The sequence below is a fragment of the Carica papaya genome, chromosome 9 (assembly GCF_054855325.1).
Source record: "Carica papaya isolate Zhongbai chromosome 9, ASM5485532v1, whole genome shotgun sequence".
NCBI lineage: Eukaryota > Viridiplantae > Streptophyta > Magnoliopsida > Brassicales > Caricaceae > Carica > Carica papaya.
Genome location: NC_142317.1, coordinates 6,190,843 through 6,214,197, shown reverse-complemented (window position 1 = coordinate 6,214,197; position 23,355 = coordinate 6,190,843). Strand labels below are relative to the sequence as shown.

Below are 23,355 nucleotides of genomic sequence, written 5' to 3'. Positions count from 1 at the left end.
CCTTATAAAAAAAATTAGCAAGTTAATTAATTATTATTCCAATAATAAAATGATTCGTTTATTTTATTCGATAAAATAAGATAACAAATAATAATAATAATAAAAAGTAATTGAACAATGGTACATGCATTTTTTGTGCATTACATAAGATTTTATAATAAAATTCATACTTTCATCTCTAATTGAAGAAAGAAAAAATATAAAATTTATTAGACCTAAATCGATAAATAATTTAATTTTTTTTGAAATAGAGTTAGAATAGTACTATGATGGCCCATCGCTTTAAAATTATTTTAAAAATGACTTTAGTAGCATAAAAATTAAATTATCTTCCTCACTCAATTTAACTAGTTAAATTAAATTTTAAGAATAGATTTAAATAATATCTTTTTTTTTTCTAACAATAATATGATTAAAAAATTTAATGAATTATATTGAATAAAAAAAGAATTATTTGAAAAAATAAACTAAAAATTTAATTACCTTTTTTTAAAATAAGGTATTAAATATTAAAATTCTATCCATTTGAATCTGGACCGGCTGAAAATTACTTGCCCGACCTGAAAATTAAATTAGTTTTGTTTTTAATTAAAACTTTCAGCTTTAGTCAATGTTTGATTTGATCGGATCCAATTCACTTTTAGATTGATAAACTATGAAAAGAAAAAAAGATCGCAAATTCAATAGCTTCACTCCTCAAGTTCCACGCCGGCTGAGGAAGGATTGCGAGGAATGGTTTTTAAGAATTTTCAAATATATTTTCTAGTTTCTCACCACAACCTTGTTACTTAAACCATAGGGCGGCGCTGACGGAACGCCGCCGCTTACTTCTTCTTGAAGCTCGTAAAGCCGGCACCAATGGCGATGACAGATGGAAAACCAACACCCTCATCCAGCAACGTGGCACGTTCATGGCTCTCCACGCGTTCGTCATCTCCCCTACGATGGACGCGAATCAGTTTATGCTTCGCATTCCTACTCTTCTCTCAATATTTTGCAAACTCCACGGTGTCAATTTGTCAACTCCACCATCGAGTTCTTGCAGAGACAGCTATGGACATGGTATTTCTATTTCGATCTATTTGTACTCTTAGTATGTACCTTAGCTGTTCATAAATTAAAATTTCGTATCTATTCCGTCTCAAATTTTGTGATACTTCCATGGTAGCTTCCTTAGTTTTGTTGCTTCAATCCCTGTGTAGAGTTAGAAATCATTTCTGATATGACTGACCAAGCAGCCTCAAACAACGAAGCTTAAAAATTATTTAAAAAAAGAATTCCCTGGAGAAGGAAAAGAAATTTTAAGGAAAGAGGAACTGGTAAATGAAAGAAACTCTGACTTAGGCGCTTTTTTTTTTCTCGTTCTTTTTTCTTTTTTCCTGTGAGCAAAGCTGCTGTAGAGTGTACAGAATACTCCTAATTCTCAAAGGCATCCGAAGGAGAGACGTGAGTCGTAAGGAAGGGAAAGAAGAGAGGGATAAGAAAAGGAAAAAGAGGGGAATACTGAGAGATTAAGGAGACAGAGGAGGGAGAGTTACTGTAAAAGATTGAAAAGTTTTCTGCCAGGGTTTTGAAGCAAATGAACGGTCAAGATCGAAAGCAGAAAATGAAGGGCTAGATGAAGAGCATGTTGGGATTCAAGACAAATGGACGGTGGAAATTAAAAGATGACATTTGTTGAGGACAACTATAAAAAATAGGTTTTGGAATTTTTTTGTTTTTGGGTTGTTGAGTATTTGTTAGGGTTTGTTTTCTCATAGCATTCCTATTTCTTTATGTGTGTATAAATGCACATTTGTACACAATAAAAGTATAGATGAAAATATTATAAAACTTTTTTTTCGCTATCATTTCTACATGGTATCAGAGCAGTACCTGTACTAAGTACTGTTCCACTAAATTTTTTACTACTAACCTACCCTTACAATGGCCAACCCAAATACTGCCAATGATATACTGACCCTCTAAAGCTCAGATTAGGCTTGAATGCAGCTGGTCTCTGCACCTCTTGATGGCTCCAATTATCTCTCTTGGAGCCGAGCCATGATGATTGCTTTAAGAGCTAAAGACAAGTTAGCTCTTGTTGACGGCAAATTCGAAAAACCAATTCCCAATACAACAGAATATGAACGGTGGTAAAAGGCCGATAGCATGATGGTGTCCTGGATCCTTAACTCAATGACCAAAGCGCCAATGCCTTCCTGTACATCACATCTGCAAAAATATTGTGTGATAAAATCAAGTAAAGGTAGGGAGAAAGCAATGGTCCTCTGCTCTATCAATTAAAACGAGAAATTAGTTCAATTATTCAACTAAGCCTTTCAGTTGTTGCTTATTTTACAAAATTAAAAAAGCTTTGGGATGAACTAAGTTACTTAAGACCATTACCTGCATGTACCTGCAATGCTGCTAATCTGCATAGTGAAATTGACAGCACAAACAACTTAATCCAATTTCTAATGGGTCTTAATGATACATATGATCATGTGAGGAATCAAATCTTGATTATGGAACCATTACCCACTGTTAACAAAGTTAGCTTAATGGTGCTCAGTGTTTAGAGAAAAGGAGAAGTGCAAATCAGCAATGCATCCGAGGGGATGCCAACCATTTTTTATGCCAACCAGAAAGAAACTCTGAAGCCACAGAACCGAAGAAGGGATAAAGACAACAGAATATGCACTCATTGCAGGAATACAGGACACACTAGAGACACATGCTTCAAACTCCACGACTATCCCGAATGGTTCACAGAACTCAAAGGGAAAAAAGGAAAAGAAAAAGTAAATGCTGTTTCAAATGGAAATCCCACTGACATTAAAGGGGAAACGACGATCACAACTAGTTGGAATGCAAAAATGACTAACATTATACAGTAGGAAATCAGCAAATACATGAAAAGTTATGGAGAAAGCACAATGGAATCGGCAGAATGCGTGGGCTACTATGGCGCTGCAGGTAAACAGTCTAACTGCTACTTTTTACACACCTCGAATGATATAAGTACATGGATAATCGATATAGGTGCAACATTATACATATGTCATGATTTTAGCTTGCGCACTAAAATCACTAAATTAGAACCTATAGTATCTGTCTCTTTATCCAATGGAACCCTGAGGTATTCAACACATAAAGGTACCATAGAACTACGCAATGACCTGACCCTACATGATGTTCTTTACATACTAAAATTTGCATGTAACTTGATCTCTGTCAGAAAATTGACTCAAGTCTCAGATATCTACGTTTCTTTCTATCCAAACCATTTTTGTATGTGCAGGATTTGATAACTAACAGAAAATTAAAGAAGGGTAGAATAAAGGGAGACCTGTACACCCTGAGCAAAGACAGAGAACCAGAAAAGGCATGCACCAGCCACACCCTACAACTTTGGCACAAAAGACTCGGCCACACATCAATGAACAAGCTACTTCATTTTCCCACCCTGAATTTTTCAAACAAAATGGATTCATATATTTGTAAAATATGTCCCTTAGCAAAACAACAACGTTTACCTTTTTTCAAGAGTAGTATTACTACTAATGATGTTTTCGAATTAATACATGTTGATCTTTGGGGTTTTTATTCAGTTCAATATATTTCAGGAGCTTCTTATGTTTTACAATTTTGTGTCAAATCAGTTTAAAAAAACCATTAAAATTGTTAGAACTGATAACGGTACTGAATTTGTAAATAAATTATGTAAAGACTTTTTCCAAGAAAGAGGCATTGTGCATCACAGAACTTGTGCTTACACGTCACAGCAAAACGGTGTGGTAGAAAGAAAGCATAAGCATCTTTTACAAGTTGTTAGAGTACTAATGTTTGAGTTAAATTTGCCAAAAGTTTTTTGGGGGGGAATCCATTCTCATGGCTACATATATAATAAATATTTTGACTATGAAATCTTACATAAAAAACAACCGGATTATTCTATTTTAAAAACATTCTGTTGTTTGTGTTTTACTACATACATACACCCTCAAAAGACAAAGTTCGATGCACAAATTTTAAAATGTATTTTTTTGGGGTATGAAATCGGTGTCAAAGCATACAAATTATATGATATTTCAAACAAAAAATTATTCATGTCAAGGTATGTTATATGTCATGAACATGTTTACCCATATCAATCACAGTCACCGCAAACCAATTATCAAGATACACCATTACCGATATCCAATGTAATCATATCAAACGCCAATGAAGACCAACCACATAACAGAAGGGAAGTTACCTTACCTAAACCTAGAATTCAAGAACTAGAAATTCGAAGGAGTACTAGGGTGAGGGTCAGGCCTTTCTGGATGGAGGATTTTGTGGCACACATGACCGAAACACCATCTCCAGACTCACTTTTCTTTATGTCAAACCCACCTGTATACAATCATAACTATGTTAATTTTGTTGCACATGTCTCGATTACACAAGAACCAAAATGATATGAGGTTGCTAAGAAGGATAATAGGTGGGTTAAAGCTATGCAAGTCGAACTAGCTGCGCTAGAAAAAAATAAAATGTGGGAACTAAACTTGCTGCCTGAAGGAAAAAAGACAATTGACTCAAAATGGGTGTACAAAATCAAACACAATCCAGATGGAACAGTAGACAAATACAAGGCGAGACTCGTCGCCAAGTGCTATAGTCAAGAATTTGGAATCGACTACCATGATAATTTTTCACCGGTAGCCAAAATAGTAACTATCCAATTATTTCTTGCCATAGCGGTTGCAAATAGTTGGTCTGTCCATCAATTGGACATAAATAATGTATATCTACATGGCTACGTAAAGGAAGAACTATACCTAAAACCTCCAGAGGGCTACACTAAAGCAAGTAAAGGACAAGTCTGTTGCTTAACCAGAAGTCTATACGGGCTAAAGCAAGCTGGATGCCAATGGAATAAAGAGCTCACTTCAAAACTTCATTCCATTGAGTTTACAAAATCTGAAGCAGACCATTGTTTATTTACAAAAGAAAGTAAAGAAAATTACCTTGCAATAGTCGTTTATGTCGATGACTTACTTATCACAGGGTAAGATGAGAAAGAAATTAGTGAAATAAAAAAAACACTGAATGAAGCATTTACGGTGAAAGATATGGGATAGACACGAACTTCTTCGGTGTTGAAATAGCTAGGTCAAAAGGGGAATTTATATCAGCCAATGAAAATATATCAAAGACGTACTACAAGACACAAGCATGCAAGGGGCAAAAGGAAGTCACTTCCCTTTACCAACAGGGTTGAAATTAAACACGGAAGAGGGTGAAATCTTACCGAACCCAGAAAAATATAGACGCTTGATCGAAAGGCTGCTTTATCTCAACTTCACCAGACCGGACATCTCTTACTCCACTCAATACTTGAGCCAATTCATGTAACAACCTAGGAAGTCGCATTTAGACGCCGCACTCCATCTTGTCAGATACTTAAAACAGTACCCAGAGCAAGACTTGTATTTTCCAAAGGAGAACAACTACAAGATTCAGGCCTTTTGCGACTCGGACTGGGCATCATGCCCGATGACTCGTAAATCCACCATGGGTTTTTGCATTTTTCTTGGGCCATCAATGATATCCTGAAAAACAAAAAAAACAAACGACAGTCAGTAAATTATCCGTAGAAGCCGAATATAGAAGCATGTCTTCAACTGTGTGCGAGCTACAATAGATTACCTATCTACTCAAGGACTTCATGGTCCTATTTTCTTTGCCTATCATATTACACTGTGATAACAAAGTCTCAGAGCACATCGCGGCAGACCCTGTGTTTCACGAAAGAATAAAACACATCGACATAGATTGTCATATTGTTCGCAACAAAGTCTTAAGTAGTTTTATCAAAACAGAGCGAGCAACTTGCTGACCTACTCACAAAACCACTAGGCACAACAACCCACCATCATCTTCTTTTCAAGATGAAACACTTCTAAGGCGGATTCAAACATGGATCCATTTGAGAGAATGGGTGTTCAGAGAAACAGAACTACAAGCGTATTTCACCTTGAGAAGCGGCTGTAAAAGATTGAAAAGTTTCCTGCTAGGGTTTTGAAGCAAATGAACAGTCAAGATCGAAAGCAGAAAATGAAGGGCCAGATGAAGAGCACGCTGGGTTTTAAGACAAGTGGACGGTAGAAATTAAAAGATGTCATCTATTGAGGACAGCTGTAAAAAGTAGGTTCTGGAATTTTTTTGTTTTTGCATTGTTGAGTATTTGTTAGGGTTTGTTTTCTCTTTCCTCGATCAGAGCATTCCTCGTTCTCTGTGTTATATAAATGCACATCTATACACAATAAAGATATAGATGAAAATATTACAAAACCTTTTTTTCACCACCATTTCTACAGTTACCAGCTCAGGGTCGTGCGGTCAAAGTAACACCAGCGAGAGTGAGAGGTAGCGGTGACTGGCAGTGGAGAGAACCTAAATGGGAAGGAGGCTTCTGTTACTCAAGAAGGCGGCTAGTCAAGTAGGTAAAATGAGAATTAGAGGAGATGAGCAAGGGACAAAAAGCAAAAAGAGAAATGAGTATGGGGAAATAAAGAAAACTATTAGGGTGAGCTTCAATTTGTTCTGCCGATGGAGAGACCGAGAGTGTTGAGGCCGGGGAACTCTGCCGCCGTCACCATTGTCACTGAGGATTGAAGGAAGTTGTCTGTGTCGCCGGGGTGGGCGACTTTCGAGGTCTTGAAATTTGGGGCGCTGATGTCGGCTGGGTTTTTGCACGGCAGGCTGTTGAAGAAGATTGTCTGTTTGCCTAGAGCTGCGGGACAAGAATCTTGGAGGTTGTCGCGGTCGGCTTTGCAGATTGTGATGAATCCGGAGAAGAGAATGGAGAGGATGATCAATGGATTCATTTTGGTTTTTATGGGAAGAATTTATGAATGTTTTTATTGCGTTATAGTGTTGGTTTTGTATATTATACACCGGCAAGAGTGAGAGGTAGCGGTGACTGGCAGTGGAGAGAACCTAAATGGGAAGGAGGCTTCTGTTACTCAAGAAGGCGGCTAGTCAAGTAGGTAAAATGAGAATTAGAGGAGATGAGCAAGGGACAAAAAGCAAAAAGAGAAATGAGTATGGGGAAATAAAGAAAACTATTAGGGTGAGTTTCAATTTGTTTTCACTGATTTTTAAGATTTGATTGAAGAAGAAAATTGTGTTTGTATGGGAGCCCTGATATGTACGATGATCCCCTTTAAATGGAAAATCCAGGTTTTGTTCCTATCATTTCTAAAGTAGGTTAAATGGGGTAAATACATAAATATATTCCCTAAATTGGACCACGAGATCATTTATTGTCATATCATGTCCATGAACTTCATTGTTATTATTATTTTTTTAACGGTCTTTTCATCAGGACAGCAATAACAATACCAAATATCCAGAAGATGAAGCTTCGCAAATTAGAAGGGCTTTTAAGCTATTGGATGCTGATTTCTTCAATGATACCAAGGTGATTTGGTTCATTTTATATAATAGTGCATAAGGAATTAGGTGAACTATTTTGATTATAGAATTCTTTGATGTTGTTTATATGAATTTCTTTTCTGGTTTAGATTCTGGAGATTGCAAGGGGAGCAACAGAGTTCAATATACCTATAATAAGAACAAACAGGAAACTAGTTGCTTCTGTTGATGGAGGATTAGAGAATCCATTCCCCTTGGTTTTTAATCCTAGGTGGGATGAGGAATATGCCGGAGAAGAAAGCAAAAGATTTACTCACCCTTCTATTTCTGGTATACAAAGGCCGAAAAGTGAGGAAGATATTGCCTTCATGAGTGTATGTCCACTGCTATAATAATATTACTAATATCCTGTAGTACACCGGATCTTTTCTATCATTTTTTTGACTTTGTCAAAATCCTAACCAGGTTCTTGAACTTGGTGAAATCATTAAGACCAAGCAAATTACATCTAAGGAACTCACTAGAATTTATCTTGAGAGGTTAAAGAGGTAATTGGGAAAAACACAAAGGAGCTTCTTTTTGATATGCAAGTTCTTTTTAAGATAATAATAATGAATCTCTTGAAAAACCCAGGTATAATCCTGTTCTTGAAGCTGTGGTTACTTATACAGAAGAGTTAGCTTACTGGCAAGCAGAAGAAGCTGACAAATTGCTTGCTCAAGGAATATATTTGGGTACCATTGTTTTGTTTAACATTGTCATAATTATCTGAGAGTAGTTATAACTTCATTTCCTAACAGTGAAAATTTTTTTATGTCAATCACCTGTTGACTGTCTCCAGAACCTGAAATATTTGATTTGGTAAAAATTTTATATTTCTGCTTTCGAGTTAAAATTGTGCTTTACAGGACCTCTCCATGGAATTCCCTACGGGTTGAAGGATATAATATCAGTACCCCATTACAAGACCACTTGGGGTTCAACAAGTTTTATGTCTCAAATTCTTGACATCGAAGCCTGGGTTTATAAAAGGTCTCTGTTATTTATGTTTTGTGATGCTTTTAACTTCTTGTGGGTAGGTTGAGCACTCATCGGTCTCATTTAACCAACTCACTTTTTAATTTTGTTGAATAAGATTGAAGTCTACGGGAGCAGTCCTTGTTGCAAAGCTTGTTACTGGGTCATTAGCATATGATGACATCTGGTTTGGGGGTAGGACAAGGAATCCCTGGAACATTGAGGAATTCTCTACAGGTTCCTCAGCTGGACCTGCTGCCTGCACCTCTGCTGGTATTCTTTTTTCTTTTTTTTTTTTGGCTGAACCAATATGTGTTCTCCTCTCTAGTATTGTTTTTTTACTATTCTCGAATAAATCTTCCTTCACACAGCCATGACAAAAACATTTGATCACCGAATGAATTTGCAAGAACAGTAACTGATACTTATTCATTTATATTCGTCCTTGCAGGAATGGTTCCATTTGCAATTGGTTCAGAAACAGCTGGGTCGATAATCTACCCGGCAGCTCGTTGTGGTGTGACAGCATTACGTCCAACTTTTGGGACAGTTGGTAGAACTGGAGTAATGAGCTTATCTGAAAGCCTGGTAATATCATGCATATCTTCCTCTTTATGTTGAGTGTCCCCTCAACCAGATGGCTGTTGATTAATTTACAAATCATGTCTGTTTAACAGGATAAGCTTGGTCCTTTCTGTAGAAGTGCTGCAGATTGCGCAATTGTTCTTGATGCCATTAGAGGGAAGGATCCAGGTGATCTCTCATCAAGAAACATTCCCTTTGATAATCCATTCTCAGTTGACATCACAAAGCTAAGAGTTGGATATCTTAGTGATGCTGAGATGGAGGTAAGTGTTTAGTGCTCATCAAAAAAGGAAAGAAAACCGCAATAGGAGTAATTAAATTTCCAGCATTTTGTTGAATCTATTTTATTGTGAGATTGTTTTGTGGCATGGACAGTTGGGGTTAACACCAATGTTTCCAGGATAGCATGGAACTACATGAAATTTAGGCCAGAATATAAGGATAGGATAAAGACAGAGAAAATAGTATATGTTGAGAAAAATCGGGAGAGACAGATAGAGGGAAGAAGAACTGAAGAAAAGAAAGCAGCAAGCCTAAACAGGAGACAGAATCTTGGCAAACGATTCAATTCAATCTTATCTATTATTTTTCAAAAAGCCTAAAATATATTTAAAAAGGAACTGAAAATGGTAGCATCTGGTCGTTTGAGGTGACATTTAGCTTTAAAAAATCTTGCCAGTGCCAATTGATAGCCTTTGTGCTTTATGGTGCGGTGGTGGCAGCTTAACAGTGGAGAAGGATTTTGGAAAGTAAAACAGCAACGGTAGCTAGTCTTTGCATTTTTCTTTTTTCTTTTCTAATTTTTATTTTTTCCCGTAATAGAAGGATTTTGTTTTATAGGGTGGGGGGGAAATGGAAGAGTGGCAAGTGGGATAAGAAAGTAATACCAATTGATATATGATACTGTTTGAATCTCGAAGGGCCTAGAACTGAAGGATCTTTTTCATTTTTTTATTGTTTGCTTTTCTTTAGGTGGGTGGAAAGTGAACTTATGCTCTAATACCAATTGATATGGGACAATGTTTGAAATCTAGAAAGGTCTAGAACTAAAGAAAGTTTTGGTGAGAAAATATATGAATTGGAGAAAGAAACCAACAGAAGCTAAGGAATTAAGATGGAGATATATATTGAGAGATGATGGAATAGTTAACTCCAAAGAAGAAGAACCAAAAAGAAAAACACTAGTAAGAGATAAAACTGGGACTGGATAGTAGCAAGTTATTCTCAATTTGACATTTTTTATTATTGTGATATCTCTTATATAGGCACTAATTACAATTGACAAGAAAGTTGTCAATATATAAACATAAAATTGAAAGTTTCTAAATCCTAATTGAATTTAGAATCAACTAAAACCAACTAAATAATGCAGAAGTATTAAATAATCATAGTAATTTCAAGAATATTTCTTATCACTGAATTAGTTCTTCTTCTTCTCTCCATTCGTCATCATTTAATGTTTGGATGTTGAACTTTTTTTTTATTTTTGGGGGGGTTGGAATGAAAAAAGTTGAAACAGAAAAACTGAATATTGAACTTTTATTTTCAGGTTGTTGATGTCCTTGCATCGAAGGGTGTAAAGATGGTTCCTTTTGAGTTGAATTACACAGTAGAATCAGTTCAAGGTATCCTAAATTTTACTATGGATGTTGATACATTGGCTCACTTTGACAAGTGGCAACGCTCGAACCAGGATGATATTTATGAATCTCAAGACCAATGGCCTCTCGAATTACGCCGTGCACGAGTCATTCCGGCAGTAGACTATGTGCAGGTTTTGTTCTTTGTTATCTCATCACTATTTTTCTTGAGTTTCTGATGTTCATGATGGTGTTTTGCAAGACTATCTTCCAGTCTATTAAATGACAGAGAGAACGTCCAAATACTTCATTCTCCAAGATGCATCATTTTGTAGGATGTTGACAATCAACACACATCATTTTTTATATCCTTAGTATTGAGATATGCATGATTGTCTACAGGCACAAAGAGCTCGGGGAAAATTGATTTGCGAAGTGAAGAAAATTTTTTTTGTTGATGCATTCATTGGCAATGCAACTGATTGGGAGAAAATTTGCTTGGGCAATCTTGTTGGTTTACCTGTAATTGTCATTCCAACTGGATTTAAAAATATTTCAGATCCTCCTCCTGGAGGAACTCTTAGAAGGACCACTATCAACACTGGCATTTATGCTCCTCCGGATCATGATCACATTGTAAGCTCCATTCATCACCATATCCATCTACCCATACCATACACAAAATTACTAATTAATATTTTTTTTATACATCCCACTGCCCACCTTTCTTACTCCAAGTTTTTCAAGCCAAGTGCCGTTGGGAGCCATGAATTATGTCATACTGTGGAAGCTTACCTCTGCTAACATGATGCTGACACTGTTATTCTCACCCTAAATCTCCCTCTTACGAATGCAGGCATTAGCATTGGCCATGGCTTATCAATCAGTCACAGAACACCACAAACGCCGCCCACCCATAGATCGATTAGGCCCAAATGATCCAATTCCAAGCCTGTCGACAGCTACGGTATGATTTTCTATTTTGCTTTGCTATAGCTTTTTTCTGTCATGTTATCAATGTGCCAATGCAACTAGTCCACTAGTTGGGTGAAAGATTTGTCCTGCCGAAAAGGGAAAACTAGGGGGATTTCCAAAATACAATTTGGAAACCCTTTCTTGTTATAGTAGGGACCATATTGATGAACTTTTTTTATAATCTTCCTGTATATAGAAATAAAAATTTATGATGCACACAGGACGTATTTCTGGGAAAAGTTATGTGATGGGTCTCTCGCCTTTTACCATAAGATTCTCCGAGTAATTCAGTGCTTTTTTAGGTGAACAAGTGCCCTTTTTTTTACTCTTTGAAGATAAGATTTTTCGATATTTTGCCACTACATAAGAAAATTGTGCAATGAAATGTTTGGAAAGTGAAAAACGTTCCTAAAAAATTATTTCTTTAAGGAAATTGACTTCAAATCTTAATAGTTGTATGTTAAATAATTTAATGTAATTCTATATTTGATAAGATATTTTTACTAATAGTTTAGTTTAATTAAACTATTAAATTTGAAAAACAGTGCTACTTTTTTTTTTATTTACATAAATGCGTAATGGGCGTTGTGCAACCGTGGAGTTGTAACATTTTGGTAGTGATGTCAACAAAACAAAGCAAAATAAATAAATAAATAAAATTCACAAATTAAAATAAAAAAATTTAGAGACTAATATAATAGTTTATTTTAATGTTTAAATAGATTAATTATATAACTTTTAATTACATCAGTTTTAATTTAAATAAAATTTAAACTAAACAATCAATTTAGTTAAACGTTTCTAAACTTTATTTTAGAGTATGATTCTAATAACTTGTATAACTATGGTATTCCTTTATCTTATAGCCAATTCAAACGGCTACTTAAACGGAAGTGGAACTTTCGTGCCCCTCGCGCTTACAACAACGATAGAAGAGTCTCCAATTTTGGTATGTTTCATCATTTTTTTCTTTTTAATAATTAAAAATTACTCAACGGTGTTCATATAAATATTTACCCAGATAAATGGTATTATCCTATTTGCAATTAAAAAATAATTAGAAAAAAGATTTAATTTTTTTTAATTCTCCATTCTTTTAACAGAAGAAATCCAATATAAATAAACACCATGGTTTCCTTGTGATACCCAGCAAATTGATTTGTACGCAATTGACACCACTCTCACATGCGCGGCACGTGATTACAATATTACAATAAATAAATTTAATTATCTTTTTTTTTTCTTTATAAAGAGACGTACGATAAGTGATTATAATTTTCTTTTTTAACAAAAAAAAAAAAAAAATAGTGTGGCACGTCACACATGAATTTTGGGCATGCTGTATAGCTTAGACTATAATCATTTAATTTAAACAAGAGAAAACTTTAACCCACGGATTAATGGGTTCAATTTCACTTCTTTTAATAGTGCTTATTACCCTGATTTTATTATTATTACACATAAGATTATGATTTATTTTGGTCCTTAATTAACTTAGGTAAATAAAATTACATTTACCCATATTACATAGTTTGCTTAAATAGTTGTAAATCATTTAGATTTTGTTATTATTGCAAATCCTGTTCTAACAAAATGGAAATAATCATTCAATGCATCAAATCTTCACTTTATTCCTATTATTATCATCATTATTATTATTATTATTATTATTTTACACTAAGCTCACTTAGTTAAATCATATATACTTCATTTTTACTCTTAAATTTCAAAACAAAAAAAAAAAAGATTTATTTGATATGCGCCAATTAATTTTAATTAACCAGAATATTATAAACACCAATTTTAGATCAAAGAAAATGAACACCAGATATTAGTGTCCAAAATTAGAATATTGAAAATGGAAACAAAAAGGTGGTGAGATTAGAGTTGACGACAATGCAATTTAAAGAAAGAAAGAGAGGTGAATTAGGAAAGTAAAATTTTACCGTGCATAAAAAAGGAAAGTGGTTTGTTGCGGTAAATGGTAAATTAACTGCTTAACCAACGCAATGCTAATCTACTACTTATACCATTCTATTTCTAGCTACCACCTCACTGACACGCTATAACTGAGGTGGAGCACTTAAAAGCACCACCATATTCCACTCTCAAGTTTTTATATATATATATAAACTTGGTCAACAAAAATCCAAAATACAGATACGTATATTCAGTAATATCTCGCCCATTACTTTTCTTTTTTTTTTTTTTTTTGAAGAAAGAAAAGTCAAATATGGAGAATCAATTTTCTCTCCTAAATAATTTTTAGGCGTAACATATAAGTTGACATACATACAACGGTCTGAGTATTATTTGAGATATTGTCAGTTATACATATATATTTATTAAGAAATTAATAAATTATATATTTTTTCTTGTACTTTTACGTATGATAACAATTGATGGAGTTCAAAATAGGTTTTGTAAAACTCTAACACCAATTTACACTAAAAAAAATATAAAACTTTACTAAATCCATCTAATTCGTTGAGAAACTAAAAATTAAAATTAAAAAAAAAAATTTGAGGTTAAATAATTTCGAGCATTAGAACAATGAAAAATTTATTAGGTTTAAATAAGTTAAACAATTAAAGAATAGACCGAATAAAAATAATATTATAATTTAACAAGATTTTTTCTAACGAATGATAACAACAAATATTTCTATTATACATTACTTAAATCAAGAAAATTACTCTAATAGAGCATCGGAGTAATTGAAGACTTATTAGTTATAAACAAATAAAAAAAAATAGATGGAATAAAAAGAGAATAAATTAAACAATATAATAAACCAAAAAAAAAAAAGAAAAAGAAAAAGAAAAAGATTAAACAGATATAACAAAATAAAATAAATAAGACGGCTCACAAATAATCCAACGGGCGATCATCTACTAATTTTTGGTAGCATATATTTCATAACATGAAAATTATTTTAGTCGAAAATCAATAACAGTTAATATATATATATATATAGAGCATTTATGTATTAATGGCTAATTCTTTTACTCGACCCTGTTTTAAAAGAAAATTAAAAATTATGAATTCGTTAATTAGTCAAATTAGTCAGTGATCTGGTCGATTCAGACCATGGGTCTGTTGAAGAAAAATAAAAAATAATTAATCATTTTACTAATAATAATTAGCACTAACGACCGGCTCTCGTTGTCCAAACAGCTCGTCGTTGAAGGGGACCCGTCGACTCGCTGTCCGTCTCGGTGTCTCAAAGTTGGGTTCAGATTTGGATGAATGACTCGGCGGCAGTCAGTGGAGCATTCATTTTCCCAAGTCTACATAATATATAACCCTTTATAATGGATTTATTTATTTTTTTCCTCTAATGGTATTTTAGTAATTTTACAACTTTATGAGGGTATTTCGGTCTCTTTACTCCCCCCGCTTCTTGTTTATATCTTCCTCCTCTGCACGCCCCACCCGACCTCTCTCTTCTCTTGAGATCCGCCGACCCCGTAAACAAAACCTCTCTCTCTCTTTTCTTCTCCTGTTAATCTAGGGAGATAAGAGAGAATAAATTAATCTCCGTTTTTTTTTTTTCGTTCTTTTGTAGATCCAATAAGGCTCCGACTCCGATTGTATTCTGAATAATCCAGGTAAAATTATCTCTGTTGTTTTTTTTTTCTCTCGTAGATCTCTCTGTTTTACATCGTCGCACTTGGTTATGGATGTGGTGATTTTTTGGAGTCTTATCTGATTGTACGATAATGCATGTCGTAATTATGCGCGAACTGATTTGGATTGCTCTCTGGTTTGCTGTTCTCTGTTTTCGTTTTGTTATTGCACGTATTCATTTTTTTCCATTTCTCTCTCGGAAGGAATTGTAGTTCAAAAGTAATGGAGAAATTTTGTTTTTATCGTTGATGGATGGATCAGATTCGATCGGTGTTTGAACTTGTGTGTGATCGGCCTTACGGTGTTTTGTTTATGTATGTAGTGATTCGTGTGGTTTAATGATAATTCTGGCCGTTCCAAGTTTTTTTATTGATCTGCGGTGATGGATCTGATTACTGTCCTTGTAGTTTTCGGCCTTTTTGTTTATGAATGCATTTACCATCGTTTTGGTCGATTCTGTTTGTTGATGAATTGTTATTTTTCGTCGTTGCCGAGGTTAAAAAGACTCAAAACTATGTTTTCCGTTTGTTGAATTGTTCTGTGGCATAAGTTTGTTTGCAGGCTGAAAGTATTTAAAGAATGTCCTATGATCAACCAAAAGAAAGTTAAAATTTTTGTTGTTAATTTGTGAAAGTTAAATATTATTCGGACTTTAATTGTTGAAAAATTATGTTGAATTAGCTTTCCTTTTGGTTGTAGATCTTCGTTGAGATGGCGTCATCAGCAACTGGAGCCAAGGCAGTGTATAGAGGGAGAGTGAAAGCTGTTCCTTCAGGGGACAGCTTGTTGATAATGTCCTTGGTCACCAACAAGTCTGGTCCCCCGCTGGAAAAGACTGTAACTTTGTCGTCGCTTATTGCTCCAAGATTGGTATGCTACTTTATTCACCCGCTAATACTGTTGATATTTATGTTACTGCTCTGGAGTTAATTAATGGGAATTTGTCAGATGAACACGTGTTTAGAAGATTCACGACTGCTTAAATTGTATTGTTTTGGCAAATCTGTTGTTTGCCACTTGTTTGAATTCGTAGTTACCTTTCTATTAATCTTCAGTTCTCTCACCCCACTTGTTTGCCGCTTGTACTCTCTCTCTATTTGTCGTAGTTTTTGCTAGCCAGTATGATGGTCGCTAACTCCTGTTGTAGTTCCAGCTTCTTCAGAAAACATCTTCATTTTAGCTTGATTATAAAAGATTTTAAAAGTATTAAAAGATCTTCTGTTTTTCGGATTCATTTTAATATTTGTAGGCTCGTAGAGGAGGACTTGATGAGCCATTCGCTTGGGACAGCAGGGAGTTTTTAAGGAACCTCTGCATTGGGAAGGTGCTTATTTATAAATATTCTGCTTGGTTGTTAGATGACAACCTATTCTTTTAGAAAATAATTGTAATTAGAATTAATATGCGTTTGAGCAGGAGGTGACTTTCAAGGTGGACTATACTGTTCCCTCCATCGGCAGAGAATTTGGCACTGTATTCCTTGGTGACAAAAACATTGCAATGCTGGTTGTTGAGAAAGGCTGGGCAAAGGTTACATCCTTGTTTTCCAAGTAGAACGCGAAGCTTAATTTTTGACATCGTTCTTTGTTGCATTAGCTGAATCTTCTATATTCAGGTCAGGGAACAGAGTCAGCAAAATCAGCAGAAGGGGGAAGCCAGTCCTTACCATGCAGAGTTGCTTGTCCTTGAAGAGCAGGCTAAACAACAAGGTCTTGGTCGTTGGAGCAAGGTTATCTTTTCTAATCCCTGCTTCCAAGACAACAAATCCAACTTGTTACGCCATATATAAAAGCAACTATTTATTTTTCTGAATTCTTATCAAATACTTTGGCTTGTGATTACTTGTGTTAGATGGTCCTCTCTTTCTCTCCTTGTCTCTTTCTAGTCTCTTAAAGAATTAGTATCATACCATGAATGGCAATAGATTTCAAATTGGTTGCCATGTGGCACAGAAAAGGTTGGGGTTTTGGTGGGAGATTGTTAGCAGTTAATTTGCTCCCTTGTTCATATTACACTTCTGATATATGAAAGCATTCTGGATGGTGTTTATACTTGCTTATAGGTACCCGGTGCAGCCGAGGCATCTATCAGAAACCTTCCTCCATCTGCTATTGGTGATCCTAGCAACTTGGATGCTATGGGCTTACTGGCTGCAAATAAAGGTCGTTCCATGCAAGGTATTGTTGAGCAAGTTCGTGATGGCAGTACCGTCCGGGTCTATCTGCTTCCAGAATTTCAGTTTGTCCAGGTGTTCATTGCTGGAATCCAGGTAGAAGTTCTGACCATGATTGCCATATTATCTATGATGAATTGCATTTTGAATGTCTCGTCGCTAATTATAAGATGTTAATTTTCAGTATTTTTGTTCTTTCTTTCCCCTTTTGAATTAGTCCCCATCAATGGGTAGAAGGCCTGCAGCAGAAAGTGTCGTTGAAACAGATGTTACCTCTGATGAACAAAATGGAGATGTTTCTGCCGAATCACGTGCCCCGTTAACATCTGCACAGAGACTTGCAGCTTCTACATCATCTGTTGAGATTGCTCCAGATCCATTTGGTCTGGAAGCCAAACACTTTACAGAATTCCGTGTTCTTAATAGGGAGGTAAATTGCTGCTGCTGGAAATTGACGCTGAGATTCCTATTCTTTAACGACCTAAACTTAGTATGAACTTTATAGGTCCGCATTGTCCTGGAAGGTGTCGACAAATTCAGTAACTTGATTGGTTCAGTATATTATCCTGATGGGGAATCAGCAAAAGACATAGCATTGGAGCTTGTGGAAAATGTATGTTTCTGAACTTTGTTGAGTCATGAAGTTTCATGTGTGTGTATGACTAAACACATGTTATCCGTAATGGAAAACAATTAAGCTATCTTGTTGATACATTTTTGTCTTCTTGTATGAAAATAATGCAGTTGTGTTTATATTGTGCATCTCTTTATACATTGCTTATATGTAGGGCCTGGCTAAGTATGTTGAATGGAGTGCAAATATGATGGAAGATGATGCCAAAAGGAGGCTGAAGTCTGCGGAGCTTCAAGCCAAGAAAAACCGATTGAGGATCTGGACGAACTATGTACCACCAGCCACAAATTCTAAGGCAATTCATGATCAAAATTTTACAGGAAAGGTAATAGTTCATGCTTTAAGTAAATCTCTCTTTCCAGCTTCCCCTTTCTTCCCTTCCTATTATATTCTTATTAAATTATCTTTGCTTTCTTCTCAGGTGGTGGAGGTTGTAAGTGGGGACTGTATCATTGTTGCTGATGATTCCATTCCATATGGCAGTCCATTGGCAGAGCGGCGAGTTAATCTTTCAAGTATTAGGTGTCCAAAAATTGGCAATCCACGTAGAGAGGAGAAGCCAGCACCCTATGCTCGTGAAGCAAGGGAGTTCTTGAGGACACGTCTTATTGGCCGACAAGTATGCATATTCACTGATTTTGTCTTCTTAGTTTGCTATTATAGTAAACATGCATTATCGTTTGGCCTTTTTCTTTCAGGTGAATGTTCAAATGGAGTATTCCAGGAAGGTTGGTATGGTAGATGGACCCACATCTGGTGCTGCTGATTCAAGAGTATTTGATTTTGGATCAGTTTTCCTCCAGTCTCCTGTTAAGGGTGATGGTGAAGATGCAACTTCATCTGTTTCTTCAACTGCTGGCAGTCAGCCTGCTGGGGTGAATGTTGGCGAGCTTGTGGTTGCTCGTGGCTTTGGCACTGTTATTAGACATCGTGATTTTGAGGAACGATCAAACTATTATGATGCTCTTCTTGCTGCTGAATCACGGGCCATTGCTGGGAAGAAAGGAATCCATTCTGCCAGGGACCCCCCAGTCATGCACATAACAGATTTGACCATGGTTTGAAATCTGACAATAATAGTTGAGCTCTTCACTTCACTTTATTATTTGTGTTGTTTGTTTGATTATTTCTTTTATTTATGTGAATCTTTCAGGCATCAGTTAAGAAATCTAGGGATTTCCTGCCATTCCTGCAGCGGAGTAGGAAAATTCCTGCTGTTGTGGAATATGTGCTCAGTGGACATCGTTTTAAGCTTTTGATTCCTAAGGAAACATGTAGTATTGCCTTTTCGTTCTCTGGTGTCAGATGTCCGGGCCGTGATGAGCCGTATTCTGATGAAGCGATTGCTTTAATGAGACGAAAGATTATGCAAAGAGATGTTGAGGTAATTCTTTCTGTATGCACCTGATCATCTGCCACTTTGCCTTGTTGTCTTCTTTGATAGAATAGCTCTATAATCTTTATGCACAGATTGAAGTGGAAACCGTTGATAGAACTGGAACTTTCTTGGGATCTCTATGGGAGTCAAAGACCAATGTGGCAGTGGCACTCCTTGAAGCTGGTCTTGCCAAATTCCAGACTTCCTTTGGTACTGACAGGATCCCTGATGCTCATCTTCTTGAGAAGGCTGAGCAATCTGCCAAAAGGCTGAAGCTGAAGGTAAGAAACAGAACAAATCTCATTCATCTGTTATTTGTTGCAGAAACAAGTTAGCTGAATTTTTTTCTTCTCAGGTTTGGGAGAATTATGTTGAAGGAGAGGAAGTTTCCAATGGGGCTCCTGTAGAAAGCAAGCAGAAAGAAGTGCTAAAGGTTCTTAAGATATGATTTTGCACGGATTATCCTCTTTGGTTTTTTTTTTTCAAAAGTACCCTTCTCTTTTTCTGCAATCTTGTCTTTGACATAGAAGTTGCAGATCGTTACTTAATCTTTTTCTTTTGTTTTCAGGTAGTTGTAACAGAAGTCTTAGGTGGCGGTAAATTTTATGTCCAAACAGTTGGTGACCAGAAAGTGGCTTCAATTCAGCAACAGCTTGCATCTTTGGATCTGCAAGAACCTCCTGTAATTGGTGCTTTTAATCCTAAGAAGGGTGACATTGTTCTTGCTCAGTTTAGTGTAGATAATTCCTGGAATAGAGCAATGGTGAGCTTCTTTTTTGATCTTCTTCTCTGCTTGTTTGCATTTACACTTGCTACTGTTGCATGCTTTGAGTTTGGGCTTTTTTGTCGGATGTCTCTCCATGATTGCATATATTGCTTGTGAGATTAGTTGTCCCATGAGATTCTAGCATAACTTTGATGGTGCCATCTCTTACAATGTCTTAAATTAAAACCATGTTGTTCATCCTAGTGACTTGAGGAAGTTTTTTTCATTAATTACATTTGGAAGCAGGGTTGGTTGGCCAACTCTCTTATATTTTATGCTATATTCCAAATCATCTTAAATCTTTCGAGTACTTGTGTAGTTGCCAGAAAATATATGTCATCTCTATATATTAATACCGAAATCCCTATTTCAAACCTGGGGTCTCAGCATGTTTTCCATCATAAGGCATTCCTATTGGCTCTAAATTTAATGTATTCTAGTTTCTAAATAAATTTATTTGTTTGCTATGTGAAGATTGTAAATGTACCCCGAGGAGTTGTTGAATCCTCAAAAGACAAGTTTGAAGTGTTCTATATCGACTATGGGAATCAAGAGTGCGTCCAGTATAGCCAGTTACGCCCTCTTGTTCCTTCAGTATCCTCATCACCAGGCCTTGCTCAGTTATGCAGCCTTGCGTACATCAAGGTTCCAAGCTTGGAGGAAGACTTTGGTCATGAAGCAGCTGAATATTTTAGTGCTCGCACACTAGAAAGTGGAAAGGAGTTTCGGGCAAAAGTTGAAGAAAGGGATACTTCAGGAGGAAAAGTCAAAGGACAGGGAACTGGGACAGTTCTTGTTGTTACGCTCGTAGACGTTGATGCCGAGATTAGTGTAAATGCTGCCATGCTGCAGGTTTGAACACTAGCTTTCCCTCTTGTTTTGTTATTGTTAATCTCAAGTGATCGCTACTAGAAAAAGAAGAACCTAATCAGATGGGAAATACAGTTATAATTTATAAACCAAGGCAATGAAAAATGCTCTTAGGTTTCTTATCTTAGGCAATAAGATTAAGGTTGTAGTCTAAGATGACTGGTCCTCTATTAGGTTTGTTATCTAAGATGTATGCATTAAACATATATCTTGAATCTGTTTTTAACAAGTCATGATGTCTCAACTTATACTGTTCTTTTTTTCCTCTCTAAGTTTTAGTGTTTGTGTTTATGACCAAGACTCATGAATGTCTTAGCTGGGACTTTTAGTTCTAATATTTACCTCATTGGTTTCCAGGAAGGACTTTCTAGGATTGAGAAAAAGAAGAGGTGGGACTCGAAGGACAGACAAGTCGCCCTTGATAATTTGGAGAAGTTTCAAGATGAGGCGCGGACTGATAGACGAGGCATGTGGCAATATGGGGATATCCAGTCAGATGATGAGGATGTGGCTCCCCCAGTTAGAAAGCCTGGTGGTCGCCGATGAATGTAACCTTAAATCACACCAGAGGTAAACTTATGGTAGGAACAACTCAAGCAACTTAAAATGAGTTAAATTATAGGCGTGATTACCCTTTTTGGAGTGAGAACAGAGTAATTTGCAGCATTAACTTCTGGAAGTTTTTAGTAGCCAATTTCATTTTTGGGTTTTTGTAGGCGAGTGGACAAATTTTGTTTTCATTTTATCTCTTTTATAGATTTCGTAATAAGGTAAACTCTCCCAGTCTTTCCTGTCTTTATGCGGAAACAATATAAACAAAAATTCCAAAGCTTAGTCGCTGCATACTCGATCATTATGCCTGGTTATTTATTTCTTTATTTTTGTAACTGTATCAGTTCTTTCTTTGGCTAAACCGTGAAAGGATCTTTTGGCAGCTGGCCTTGCTCATTGCAACCTTAGCTCGAACTTGACCAAGTTCTGAGTTTATATTTAGACTTGTTTGAATTGAAACTTGTCCGAATCTTGATTTAAATATAGCGTTTTAGGTATTCAGTTAAAACTTTTTACAAACGCCATGATTTATATAGAGAAAATGTATACTGTATATTTTTGCACATGCATTGATATTATGGATATAAAGTGTCGTGCTTATACTGTATTTGTTTATATAAATAAAGATATAAATATGGAATATAATGTGGTTTATTAAATTATTAAAAAGATAGATGCTGAAATTAATTTGAGTTAGGAACTTGGTAAGGCGCACATAACGCGTGCAGATACATGTTGCAGTAGCGTTTTGGGAACACAGTTGTAGATTAGAGCTGCAGAACCCTCTCGGTGGCAAATGATTTGTTTTCGTAAATTATCATTTCAACGATTTGTTTTCTCTCCAATCTTCTATAGAGTTTGATTTTGATATATATATATATATACACACACATTTATTATGTCATTCTATGCAAATTTATAATTATTAAACGAATCTTTTTTTGTTTGTGAAGGGGTCTATTAATAATGTTTCTTTTCTTATCTCCAGTCGTGGAAAATAATATTCTTCTCCAGATGACAATAAATCGTTTTTCAATTATCTATTAAGTAGTTTTTCAATAAATTGTTTTTTGCAATTCTGTAGGTTGGGTATGTATGAGCTTCTAGTTTTTGTCATTTCCTACGAAGGAATGAAACACATTTACTGTCAAACTGCCATTTTTGTTCGATAACATGTTAGAGCCTATTATAGCTGCATGTCTCCAACAATGGTCATAACTAATTCATTGCAAAAATGGAATTTCTTCAACACCCTGTGTCTAGAGGAGGCAATCTGCGAAGAACAAAATCTCAGATTGATTAGGACTCACTCAGCAAATATAACTTCACTGTTGAGCCCAAAACTAACCTTTCAAAATCCTAATATACATATACGTATACGTGTGTCATATATACGTACTAACCTTTCTAAATCAATAAAGGAATTTCAAAAATACCGAAAGATCTTTAGCAGTAGGAATGTTAATGACTGTAATTTCACATTAACCAAGCATCTTATCTACTGATTTATATATTTAGAAGGCAATTCTTTCTAATATCGTATGATGTTTGATAAGATTTTAACATGTTATGACAGCTACAGGATCTTGTATTAAAATCTTGATTGCCCTATTTCTATCAAAAAATTAATTTTGAAAAAGGTTCAATAAGTCTGCATGTTTGAAGATCTATACTAATAACTACAAGAAACGCGGCAGAATTTGGGCAGGGTGTCTTCTGCACTTTTGCAGCGACTTCTAAAGAAATTGCCGGTATCTTCTGGTGTGAAGCTGTCCCGATCGAAGT

The 23,355-nt window shown here is 35.6% G+C and overlaps 2 protein-coding genes across 7 annotated transcripts; both read left to right on the top strand.

Moving 5' to 3' along the window:
* The first annotated feature begins 585 nt into the window (after positions 1-585).
* Positions 586-15,165, top strand: LOC110820477 (Amidase family protein). Of its 6 annotated transcripts, XR_015816606.1 has the most exons (14): positions 597-1,062; positions 7,361-7,456; positions 7,560-7,784; positions 7,876-7,958; positions 8,044-8,144; positions 8,319-8,442; positions 8,546-8,700; positions 8,879-9,015; positions 9,105-9,275; positions 10,562-10,786; positions 10,995-11,228; positions 11,449-11,559; positions 12,434-12,516; positions 14,745-15,165. XR_015816606.1 is itself a non-coding variant. In XM_022049955.2 (13 exons), the coding sequence occupies exons 1-13, from the start codon at positions 872-874 to the stop codon at positions 12,452-12,454; spliced, it is 1,869 nt and encodes a 622-aa protein (XP_021905647.2). In that variant the 5' UTR covers positions 597-871; the 3' UTR covers positions 12,455-12,651. The 6 variants fall into 6 exon arrangements, 4 of the variants coding, with proteins under 4 accessions (XP_088068255.1, XP_021905647.2, XP_021905646.2 ...); XM_022049955.2 differs by lacking the exon at positions 14,745-15,165 and having other exon boundaries at positions 7,366-7,456; positions 12,434-12,651; XM_022049954.2 differs by lacking the exon at positions 14,745-15,165 and having other exon boundaries at positions 12,434-12,651.
* On the top strand, positions 15,020-21,852 carry TUDOR1 (TUDOR-SN protein 1). The gene is made up of 17 exons (XM_022049856.2): positions 15,020-15,178; positions 15,897-16,067; positions 16,447-16,521; positions 16,614-16,727; positions 16,813-16,926; positions 17,260-17,466; positions 17,588-17,800; positions 17,876-17,983; positions 18,159-18,329; positions 18,426-18,623; positions 18,703-19,062; positions 19,158-19,388; positions 19,475-19,663; positions 19,738-19,815; positions 19,951-20,145; positions 20,623-21,000; positions 21,376-21,852. The coding sequence occupies exons 2-17, from the start codon at positions 15,909-15,911 to the stop codon at positions 21,562-21,564; spliced, it is 2,979 nt and encodes a 992-aa protein (XP_021905548.2). The 5' UTR covers positions 15,020-15,178; positions 15,897-15,908; the 3' UTR covers positions 21,565-21,852.
* The last annotated feature ends 1,503 nt before the right edge of the window (positions 21,853-23,355 follow it).

Coding starts and splice junctions, on each gene's coding strand:
- TUDOR1 (XM_022049856.2), top strand. CDS start 15,909: ATGGCGTCATCAGCAACTGGAGCCAAGGCAGTGTATAGAGGGAGAGTG. Junction 16,068..16,446: donor CGCTTATTGCTCCAAGATTG/GTATGCTACTTT, acceptor TAATATTTGTAG/GCTCGTAGAGGAGGACTTGA. Junction 18,330..18,425: donor ATCAAAATTTTACAGGAAAG/GTAATAGTTCAT, acceptor CTTTCTTCTCAG/GTGGTGGAGGTTGTAAGTGG.
- LOC110820477 (XM_022049954.2), top strand. CDS start 859: ATGGCGATGACAGATGGAAAACCAACACCCTCATCCAGCAACGTGGCA. Junction 8,145..8,318: donor TGCTCAAGGAATATATTTGG/GTACCATTGTTT, acceptor TGTGCTTTACAG/GACCTCTCCATGGAATTCCC. Junction 9,016..9,104: donor TGAGCTTATCTGAAAGCCTG/GTAATATCATGC, acceptor TCTGTTTAACAG/GATAAGCTTGGTCCTTTCTG.